The sequence below is a fragment of the Panicum virgatum genome, chromosome 1N, assembly GCF_016808335.1.
Source record: "Panicum virgatum strain AP13 chromosome 1N, P.virgatum_v5, whole genome shotgun sequence".
Classification (NCBI taxonomy): Eukaryota; Viridiplantae; Streptophyta; class Magnoliopsida; order Poales; family Poaceae; genus Panicum; species Panicum virgatum.
Window position 1 is genome coordinate 63,647,218 of NC_053145.1, and position 11,807 is coordinate 63,659,024.

At 45.5% G+C, this 11,807-nt stretch overlaps 1 protein-coding gene across 1 annotated transcript; it reads left to right on the forward strand.

Annotated features, from left to right (window-relative positions):
* The first annotated feature begins 10,519 nt into the window (after positions 1-10,519).
* Positions 10,520-11,807, forward strand: LOC120657378. The gene has a single exon (XM_039935682.1). The coding sequence runs from the start codon at positions 11,169-11,171 to the stop codon at positions 11,535-11,537; it is 369 nt and encodes a 122-aa protein (XP_039791616.1). The 5' UTR covers positions 10,520-11,168; the 3' UTR covers positions 11,538-11,807.

Here is an 11,807-nt window from a genome sequence, read left to right on the forward strand (position 1 = left end):
AATCCAAGATACTTGCGAGTAGAAGATCATAGATCGTTACCACTAGACGCGCAGCGCAGCGGAAGAAGTCGCGCGTCGATGTAGAGGAAGTAGTCGATCACGTCCCACGAACCGAGCTCCTCGTACTTGATCCCAGCAGCCGATCAGCGCAGCAGTCGCAGCAGCGCCTCCACGGAGTCCACACGTACGGGGATGAAACGCCGGGCGTCGGTGTGCTAGCACCGCACGCACGGCAAGGGCGGCGGCCGAGAGAGAGGGAGGGGCGACGGCTAGGGAGGTGGCGCGGCTCAGGTCTTCGCCCCCCTAGCCCCTCCCTCATATATATAGGGCGTACTAATGGGCTTCTATCTCATAGGCCCATTAGTAACCCTAATCCCTCTTGGATCAATATCCACTTGGGCCTTTAAATCGTATTGTGATGATGGGCTCTTGGGCGTATCACCAACAGTGTCATCGTGTCGTGTGGTTGCCGGATCTGCTAGGAGCCTGGAGCTTGGCGGTCTCGTTCCCCCCGGCCGGCTCGAATTTGTTCAGCGAGTTTGGATTGGCTGCTTGGGTCCCCAACCTTATTGGTGAAACCTGAAACGACGAGGTAGAGCCTTCGACCTTCGTGCGCGTTTTGGTATGCAGCGTGGTACTGTACGTGAGAAAAAGGCATTACGCGCTTCTTAGCGCGTGGAAGACCCGAAGTAGGAAACTTGAGCTCTTTGTTCTTCTGGTAGTTGCCATGGCCTTAGAGATCTCATGAGGTGAAGATAATAATGCTTTTCATCCTTCAGTCATCCACCTTCTAATCTCGCCCCGTCTCCAGCAAAAGGATTGCCCGGATGCTGTGAATTGTTGTCTTCGAGAGATATTTTTGTCGTTCTGCTGTTCCCTTTGTTGCTACACGAAACACCCTCTAAGATGAAAAGATTCTAGATATATTTTGTGGCGTGGCCATCACGGATTAATCAACCCGAGGAAATGTACGAAAAACAATTGCCAACGATTGGAGGGTTTGGTGATGGAGCTGTTTGCTAGAAGTGGCTGGAATTTTAGAAGCAGGATAGTTTTATAAGTGTTCGGTTCCTGCTGTTGTTTTGGTCTGTAATACTCTGGCTCAGCCCAGTTAAGCTCTTTTAGATTGTTTCTAAGCTATATGCTTCGACAGCCTACATGCTGTGTTGGGTCTTGTAGGCTGTAGTCATTCGCTTTGTGAATGATCAAGGCTGAAACTTTCCATATTCTAAAATAAACGGATTAATCAACCGGTGACAAAAACCATGGAGAGGCTGCGGCAGATCCGGCAAACTCTCTGCGACGTCAACGACCGTGTCCTTGAGGCCTTGCGCGTTCCGTTGGGTAGATTGGGTATGTATATGCTGTGATTGTTGTCTAATCGGCTAGAATTTAAGGGAAAAGGTTCACTTTACATTTCCAAACTATCATAAAAATTCGGTTTTCAATTTTTAACCGTAAAATCTGATGATGAAGACCATCCAGCTGTCAAAACCGGATAAATTTAATGATTTTAAAGATAAAACTTTATTTTAAAAATAGAAATATTTAAATTTAAATTTAAATTATAAATAAATTATTTTAAATCAGAAAAAAATAGTACTAAATTTTTTTCTAAATTCCTGTCATGACAGTTCCTATATTTCTGTGACCATGGCGGTGAAGCCGGTGGCATCTCTACACGTACGTACTCCAGTCTCCAGGTGGTGTGTTTGCGTCGAAGGAACGGCGGACGTGAAGTTTCACAGCACCGAAAATTGGCGATACGCTGCGGTCAGAACGCGCGCACGCAACAGCGTTTGCATTCACAGGCTATTCATCACAGCACACTCTGAATTGAATGTGGACGGGATCACGGCCAAAAGGCCTAGTGCGTCCGTAGGTGGACGGGTTGGTGGGTGGAGTGGATCCAGGGATCGCTAGGTACGTAAAAGGACGTGAAGAAATTATTGGTTGGGGAATAAAAGACGGGAAGGAATGACAAGTCACAAGAAACAAACACTCTGCAGTACCTTCAAAAAAAATCCCATAAAAAAAAAGAAACACTCTGCATTGATCGGGGAAGCCCTGAACCAACCCTGAATACCGCTGCAGTGACCAACTTCTGACGATGAGGCCCGTCATCCAATAACGTGGTGGGCGTAGCGCGCCTTTTTTTCATTTTTATATTTAAAAAAAATTAAAATTTTAAAAATATAAGGCCGTTCTAAAAAATTTCAAAAATAGGCCCCTGTCGCCCATGGGGGGCGACAGGACCCCTGTCGGCCAGGCAGAGGGCGACAAGTCTTTTTTGTAAAAAAAAATTACAAACCGGTCCTCGGTCAGCGCGGCGCGGGGGCTCGGCGGCGGGGGGCCGGTCGCCCCCCCCCACGGGCGACAGGGGGGCCTGTCGCCCTCCCCCGCTCGGGCGACAGGGTCCCCCCTCTGTATAAGCCCTCCACCCCCATTCCCTCCTCATTTAAGTTCAAAAATTCCACCAAAAATCTAGAAAAAAAAAGAGAGGGGTGAGGACAAGGGAAGCGGCGAAGCCTTGCCGGATTCCGCACTTGTGATCTGCAGGTATTTATATTTAACTTATGTATTTTTCCATTGATATTGTAGAGGTATTAAATTTAATTAGTGCTATAGTAGAACCAATTTAAGTAGGAGTTTAAGGATACGCGTTTATTATTAGTTTAGGAAATTAAGACTACGTGTTTATTATTACAATTGCAGTACTATTAGAGACGTGTTTATAAATTAATTATGATTTAGAATAGAATTTCGCATATGCAGTATAGAATTTGAGTGTCATCACGTAGTTATGAATACTTAAATGTTGTAGTTGAAATCAATACTTAGTTTTTACGGATTATTGAATAAGGTAGTGAAGTAAAGAGTATAACTCGATAAGTATTCTGTGATATATAGATATGTCGAGCAAGATGCAGTTTCAAGTATTTTTTGGTGACTACAATATTTTGTATGGGCCAAATGGAGTAGACCTTTCTGCCTTTAAGTGCACATCTAGCGCCATAGATAAACTTCAGGAGAGGAGTTTTGGTTCCATATATAAGTGGCTGCAGCGTGGGTTCCGTGTTGATCCGGAGACACATGTGATGACCGTCCATTCTCTTATTAATTGGGAAGTAGAAAGTGATTTATGGGAATTGATGATGATACACAGCACTGATGACTGGCAGAAGTACATGCAAGCAGCTCTAGAGCGTGAGTGTCCTCTGGCCATTCTTGTTCAAACTCGGGAGAAGACACAAAATGAATATCCAACATGGTGCAGATCAAGCAACTCTGAGTATTCGAAGAGAGACCAACTATGTTGAGCATGATGAGTCAGAAGAGATAGAGAACCAAAACATCAGACCATAGGGCCTTGCTGATGAGGGAGAGATGATACATAGCATCGTGGACGAGATGGAGGCAGAAGAGCAAGCCACAATGGAGATGGAAGAATATGAGGGCTCATCTGATGACGAGCAATACTCATTGCCAAAAGAGTGGAAGGAGCATGGTTTTGACAATCATGTCGTAGAAAACGTACGAAATCAGGAGTGGGGGTACAGAGGGAATGAGGTACTACAATGTGCAACATATCCAAACATTGAAGCCGTAAAAGATGCTGTGAGACTATGGGCAATATCATTGAAGTGAGAATTTAGAGTCGTGAAGTCTGGCAGTAAAGAATATGAGGTGAAGTGTGTGAATGATGGATGTCTATGGCGAGTACATGCATTCAAGGGAAAATGGAAGTCGAACCGGAAATGTTCCATTGTGATAGAGCACACTTGTTTGCTGTCAGAAGTTCAGCCCTCGCATCGTAATATATCATGCGAGTTTGTTGCAAAGCAAATATATGGGTTGATTATGGACAACCTAAATTGTGAGCCAAAAATGATTGTTCGACACATTGAGCAGACTTACCCGTACACAATTAGTTATTTGAAGTCATGGAGGGCTAAACAAAAGGTGTTCGAGATGCGGTTCGGCACATACGAGGCATCATATGATAAACTACCTCGTATGTTATCCCAGGTTGCTGCTAGATATCCTGAAAGCTTTTATGACACATACCTCGTACCAGCCGTGACTAGGGGGCAAAACATTCTGCAACGAGCCTTCTTTTGCCTAGGTGCCTGTGTTAGGGCATTTCAGTGTTGTCTTTCGGTGATCTGCATTGATGGCACATTTCTGACTGGAAGGTATAAAGGTCAGATACCGCAATCGGGGTAGATTGCAACAACCAAATAGTTCCGCTCGCATTTGTATTTGTTGAGAATGAGAACTTAGACAGTTGGTATTGGTTCCTTGAACGAGTGAAGGTTCATGTTGTTGCTGCACGTCCAGATGTGTGCCTTATTAGTGATAGGCATGCAGGTCTGCTACAATCAATAATGAAATTGCAACGCGGAACTGCGACAACGCCTCCATTATGGCCTGATGTCGACAACATGTGGTGCATTAGGCATATGGGTGCAAACTTTTATGACCACTTCAAGAACAAAGATCTTAAGAACATGTTTAAGAGGTTGTGCATCCAAAATCAACAGAGAAAATTCAATGCTTTATGGCAGATGCTTGATCAGTTGACTGCAGAGCAAGTGAAGATAAGGGCATCAGGAACCAGCACGAGTCAGGCTGCAGAGGCTACGAATTCAATTCAGAAGCCATTTTCACACTGGATTCGAGGTGCACCTAAGAAAAAAATGGTCATTCCTTTATGATACTAACGGAATGCGGTATGGTATTCAGACAACGAACCATGCAGAGTGTTTCAATATGGTTATGCGGCGTTGTCGTGCCTTTCCTCTTGTGGGAATTGTTGAGTTCATCATGTATAGGTGCATGAAGTATTTCAGAGAGCGTTACATGGCTGCAAGCATAAACGTCAGCAACCCCCAAATTCAGTTTTGCACAAGAGTGACACAATATATGCAACAGAAGATAGAAAAGGCCAAACTACACCGCGTCATATCGACAGGTACAATGGAGCATAGATTTGAGGTTCTATGCAAGGATAGAACTGGTCGTGGTATCCGTAGAGATAGGGTGGTACGAGAGAGTTTGATTACAGTAGATGGCAAAGCCTTCTGCTCCTGTATGAAGCCTAAGTTATTGCATTTGCTATGCTCGCATCTCATTGCGGCATGTGCAGAGTCTGGGTTGCAGCCAGGAGTATTTGTTTCACCTTACTTCAGCAAGGAAGTAGCTGTATCCACCTGGGGACATGAGGTATACGGGATTGGAATAGTGGGACCTTTCATTCAGGATAATGAGGACAAGATGTTTATTCCTGATCCAGCCACTAAGAAAGGCAAAGGCCGCCGTCAGACACGTCATATTCGGAATGGTATGGATGAGTTCGAGGCAAGCAAGGCACAAAAGCGTTGCAGCCAATGTGGGGCATTGGGTCACAACTACAAGAAGTGTCCTCAGAATGCACTTCATGATGCTGCTGACGTCGGTCCTTCCGGAAATCCCAGAGATGGAGCACCTCCAACGTTCAGACGACCATCGGCGAGAATTGCTCGTGGAAGGCACTCGGTGTCATGATCCACCAGTGTGCAATTTGTACCTATATACTAATCGTGCGTGGAGTTTGTATCGAACCTATCTGTAATATATAGTAATCGTGCGTCCAGTTTGTATGGAACATATATGTACCTATGTATCAATCATGCGTCCAGTTTGTATCGAACCTATCTGTAATGTATAAATATCGTGCATCCAGTTTGTATGGAACATATATGTACCTATGTGTTCTCATATATTTTTGAATGTAGGTATGGAGATGGACTCCTTGCTAGACCCAGTTATCGACTCAAGCCACATGTCTTTCTTTGCAGCAGTTGAGCACCGAGACCTAGAGGTGCTACGTCCTCGTCCACCTGGGGAGCAGATCTCTATGCACCACGATTGGGTTGACATGTATGTAATGAAATATTATTATTTATCACTTATGTATTCGTCGATATTCCTTTGTTTCGACAATTTTGTTTATTGCAGGTTACGTGAGTCCGGTCTACTGACTCTGGGCCGTCTTGTCGAGGGTGGGCTTGTTCAGCTCGACCGATCCCTCCTGACGGCGCTCGTTGACAGATGGAGGCCGGAGACACACACGTTCCACCTCCCGTGTGGGGAGATGACTCCTACGCTGCAGAACGTGGCCTACCTCCTCGGCCTCCCTATCGTCGGGGAGGCTGTAGGTCCGCATGTGGTGGCGGCCTCGTGGAAGGATGACCTGGAGGCCCGTTTTGCCCTGGTTCACCGCGTGTAAGAAGCAGATCCGATCAACCCGCACCCGCGAGCAGCAGGTCCTTCGAAGACCTGGTAATTATGAATGAACTTGGCTCATACATTCGTGTCGAATCTAATGATTCTTCGTGGTCCAGTTTTGTAGGTTGTCAACGAGTGGCTTGCCGTGCTCAGCTGATTGGCTCACCAAGATGCAGCCATGGGTGGACCAATGGGAACAGGCAGACGAGCACTTGGTCCATCCAACAGGACCACACACAGACAGCTCCTTTAGGGCTTACCTCACCTGGTACTTACCTCAAACTCGGCCTCGTCTGGTTTATGTTGACACTCACCCGCAGGCACACCAGGCGAGGCCTCAGGATGGCTATGCCCAGCACCACGTGGAGGCACTAGCTGGCGCGGTGAGTCTCTTGATTATATTTGCATATATATTAATAATCATAAGATAATTCATGTGTTACTAACTGTTCCTTTACTCAATGGATGCAGTTTCGCCTTTGCAACATAATGGAGACGGACTGCTTGACTTACCTGACGAGGGTACGTGCCGGATCCCCAATAACCCAGTTTGAGCAGACAGAGGCATGGTCGAGGCAGCGTGACCAGTTACGTTCAGTACTGCACAACTTGGGAAGCCGTGTGCATTTTGAAGACAGCCACGGGTCGTCCCAGGCCTCGTCGTCGTTCCCGTGTCCGGCGACCACACACCACCCGACGTCTCAGTACTACACAACTGCAGGTAACGTAGATATCTCTTTAAAATTAGATCAAGTGTTGCTACATATTTACTAATATCACAAACAGGATACGATTCAGCTACTGCGTTCGGTCATACTGGAATATTTAGAGGGCCACCACCTGTTGGCGGACCGTATCCAGGGATGGTACCGGGGCCACAGATACTGGCCTACACAGGTTAGTTTATGTTTCGTATTTCGGTTTCTACATATCATGACAAAAGACACGAGCGTACGCTAACATCCGCATTTTATGCGTAGGATTCTACCCCGATGCAGGTGCCGGACCTTCTTCCTCCTTTCGACCTGTTACAAAATACTATCTCAATACACTCACTAATTTACCACGCAACATATGTTGGTTTATGTTTATATGTTACGCAGGGTTTGTTTCGAGTACGTTCGTTCCAGATAACGAGGGCGTCACCTTAGACGAACTCGATAGCTTGACTGCAGACTCACCTGGCGCGCACGGTGACCCCGATGTCTTGGGGTATTCACAGCTAGGAGGAGCAGCACTTGGAATCTCTCAGCAGCATACACCGCAGCCCCTTTTGCGTCCTGAGCGACAGGTGAGGTCTCCGGATCGTCACACCTACTCCGAGGGTCATGTCCGTGCCCAGCAGAGGGCTAAGAGGGTCCGACGCCCTAGGGGTGGTTAAATATATCCGATGTTTATATCTCTGATGTTTATTTGTAATGAGATAGCTGTGGACCGCTTATTTGTACACTTCAACGTTCGCCTCTGATCACTCCCGTATTTTCCATTACATACAATAGATGGTATGTTTATGCTTCGATGCTCCATTAGGACTAACTACAATTCAAACTCGACATTATGTACATGTCCAGTGAATGCAAGTTAGGTACGAGACATACATACAAGCATAATACAATATTAACAATACTAAATGTGAATACATCTTAAACCGATGAACACATATGTTATAGATCATGGCATGAAATCATCTAGGTCGTCATCCCAGTTGACAGATGGTGGTGCTGCAGGTGGTGTAGTATGGCTCGACAAACCTCTTGTCTTTCCCTTTCTTTCTTTTCTGGATCTAGGTTCATGTACAGGGGGAGGAACATCATGTGTTGGAGGCCATGGTTTGGGGGGGCATAAAGTCATCCATGTCATCATCCCAGTTAACACAAGTTGGTGCTTGAGGTGCTGCAGCATGACTTGACGAACCTCTTTCCTTTCCCTTTCTCTATTTTCTGGATCTAGGTTCATGTACAGGAGGAGGAACATCATGTGTTGGAGGCTATGGTTTGGGGGGCATGAAGTCATCCATGTCGTCATCCCAGTTAACACAACTTGGTGCTTGAGGTGCTGCAGCATAACTTGACGAATCTCTGGTCATCTGTTCTTGTGGAGCCCAAGTACTATCACCCGAAGATCTTCTCCACCTCCTTCGCCTAGTTTGTGGCATAAGTCCACTGAATATACATACCAATTTACGAAAATTTGGTATCGATTTGTTAATCAACTCCGTGTCCTCAGGGTAATCCTATCATATAATTAAACAACAATTTTACTATTTTATAAATAAGATTCCAAATGACGGACGGAATTAGAACTGAATGAGAGTTACCTTAATGTGCATTTCATACACCTCTGGCTGCATCCATATCTTACAAGAACTTTGTAAGAATCCAATGACATTAGGATGATTCGCTAGTTCACATATTCTCATGTATATATTTCAACGTTCTAGCAGGTGTCCCTTTACATCTTGCATTGTAATACCTCGAAACATTGTGAAATCTTTGAATTCTACTATTTTGGACAACACCATCTCTATCGTACCATCCGCTAATGGATCCAACTTCTTACTGATTAAAAGATGTGTCATGATATCCAGTATTATACTAGATTTTTCTTCGGTCCATGAAAATCCTCCAGAATTGGAGGTAGCAATTGCCTTATGCTGTAATATCAATAAGGTACTGTCATTATAAATTTACAATTCTATATTTCACTATCCAAAAATTAATTCTATCCTCGAACTCGTACTTAAATTGTTCTACTATAACACTAATTATATTAAATTGCTATACAATATCAATGGATTCAAATATAATTACCTGCTGATCACAAGTGCGTAATCCGGCAGGGCTTCGCCGCTTCCCTTCTCCTCGCCCCTCTCTTTTTTTTGGATTTTTGGTGGAATTTTTAGGCTCAAATGAGGAGGGAATGGGGGTGGGGGGCTTATATAGAGGGGGGACCCTGTCACCCGAGAGGGGCGCCGTTGGGGGGCGACAGGCCGGATGGGACCCTATCGCCCGAGGGGGGGCGACCCCCCCCCCCCGCCACCGCCGAGCCCCGCGCCGCGCTGACCGAGGACTGATTTGCAAATATTTTTTTTACAAAAAAAGCCTGTCGCCCTCCCCATGGGCGACAGGGGTCCATTTTTGAAATTTCTTGGAACGGCCATATATTTTTTAAACTTTAATTTTTTAAAATATAAAAATGAAAAAAAAGGCGGATATCCGTGGGCCGTCATCCAATAAGGTTCGTTGTTTGTTTAGACTCTGGATCAGCAGCCAGATAACTTTGGGCCCTTATTCGCTGGAAAAACACAGGGGCTCGATAACTTACAGCACTTGAATTTTCAAATTGTTAACCTTGGAGTAAGTAGCATATCCTCGCTGTCCTGTCCATGCACGTATTTCTTATGTAACATGAAGCTTTGACCATCTAGATACGAGTGATTGTTGATACCATATAAACAACTAGTAATATAGTATTAGTATATCAATAAGATTGCATCAACAGTTTGTGTGTATTCTATTGTACACTAGCTGTGCCATCCATACTGACTAATAAGCCACTGAGGTAAGCTCTGACGCATGCTACCTATTTCTTTAACTCATCATCTCCGATGCATGCTTACTCCACAAGTTATATACGCTGCCATGACTCATCGCAAAGAAGGCAAATAGCCCACATATAGCAGAATCTCATTTCAGTTCGCATGATTCTTTTTTTTTTTTGAACGCAAATAGCTGCAGCCCTACCTTTCAATTAAAAGAGAAAGAAAGTTTTAAGAATACATATAGCACCATGGCTACGGAAAAAGGGTGAACGAAGACTAGAGATAACACCCTGTTCAACACTCCCACGATGCAACACACAGAAAGTCAGAAACCTCGGCTAAGGATTTGGATAGTATGCTGGTAAAAGCCCGTCTAAACTTCTCCAAGGATTTTGCTAGTATACTGGAAAAGTCCGCATATCGTTTGCAACAAGCTTGATATGGGTTTCAGGGTTTGGACTTTTTTTTATGATTTTGTCTGTTTCTCGTTGATTTGCGAATACAATACTGTGATATTTTGTGATGGTAGGTCTGTGGCGATCGATCGAGAATAACCAATGGCCTAGCTGAGAAAACATGACCCATATCTAATAAATTCAGATGTGTCACTGTCAATCAGTTGGGAATGGCTAAGATTGAACCAAAATTAATTGGTATCCATGCACTATCATGTGCATGGAATTTCTTTTTTTTTCTTTTCTAGTCCACAAGCGGTCGCTGTCTGTCAATGTCAATGTACACTTGAACAGGACAAAATTCTTCTTCCCTCCCCCACACGCAGCACCACTGAAAGCTCTGGTGTATGTAAACCACAACCTGATGCTAGTTAATTCACATCTTTACCTATATCAATTTATCACTGGTAGTAATAACTACTTCACCCGTTTCATGAAAAGAACAATTCTAATTTTCACATACAAATCAAATCTGACAATTTAATTAGGTAGATAGTTGAGATCTAATTTCTAGGATTGCACTATTTTGTGATTTTTTTCTCAAATATTTATAAGACGGAGGGAGTAGATCAGTAGTTCACTCCTGACTCCTGCTAGTTTAAGCAAAGATGCTTTGCTAGTTTTCTTGCGTATTAATCTGGTAATAGCAGTAGCAGTACGAGCCATTCATGCAGCATTTGCTGACTAGCATGCAGGCCACATGTACATCTCACGCCTGCTTCTCTGACCTCACCATTTCCCAAGAGCTGCCAGTCCACCTCCCACTATAAACAATGGAGTAGCTGTATCCTAAACTACTCAGAACTTAAACAAATCAGGGGGGGCATATACCATTGGCCATTAGCCTGATAGCTATCCTCCTTGCCAGGGCAAAGCAGCAGGAGAAGATCCGGAGGCGAGAGATGGAGGACCTGCAGCCCGCGGCAGTCGTCCGCGCCCCGCGGCGGGCCATGCTGTTCCGGGTGCCGCGGAGGCCGGTGACCAGGGCGAATGGGGCGGCGCCGCCGGTGCCGGCGGGGGGAAAGAAGAGGAGGATGGCGGTGGCGAGGCTCGGCGGGAAGAGGAGGCTGTTCGGCGCGATCCGGCGGCTGCGGGTGCGGTGGCTGGCGGTGCTGTACCGGCGCACGCTGCGGCGGCTGCGGGCCTACTACGCCACGGCGATCAATGACCTCCTCGAGGGCGCCGCTGCCATCAGCTCCCTCCGCGGCCCGGCCGGCGCCGACTGCGCCTTCGGCACCGCGTTCGCGCCGGTGGTCACCGTCGGGATCTGAGCTCCCAACGGATGCAAGCGGCGCGCAAAGTCTTTGCTGTGATGTAACGGTGGTGGCTTTGCTTGTATAGACGCTAGCCCAATATCTCTCTCATTTTATTTTGCTCTCTTCCTCTTCCTCCTCTTGATCTGCTGTGTTCTTTGCTAGCAATCTAGCATGTCAAATCTTGTCTACCTGTGTACTTCATAATATGGCTACTTTGCCTGATCTCAATGCAAGAATCAGATTATATGTAGAGAAACAAAGAAACAAAATATATACTTCGTTTAA

Bases quoted from the DNA above. Each gene is read 5' to 3' on its own strand.
- LOC120657378 (XM_039935682.1), top strand. From the start codon at position 11,169: ATGGAGGACCTGCAGCCCGCGGCAGTCGTCCGCGCCCCGCGGCGGGCC.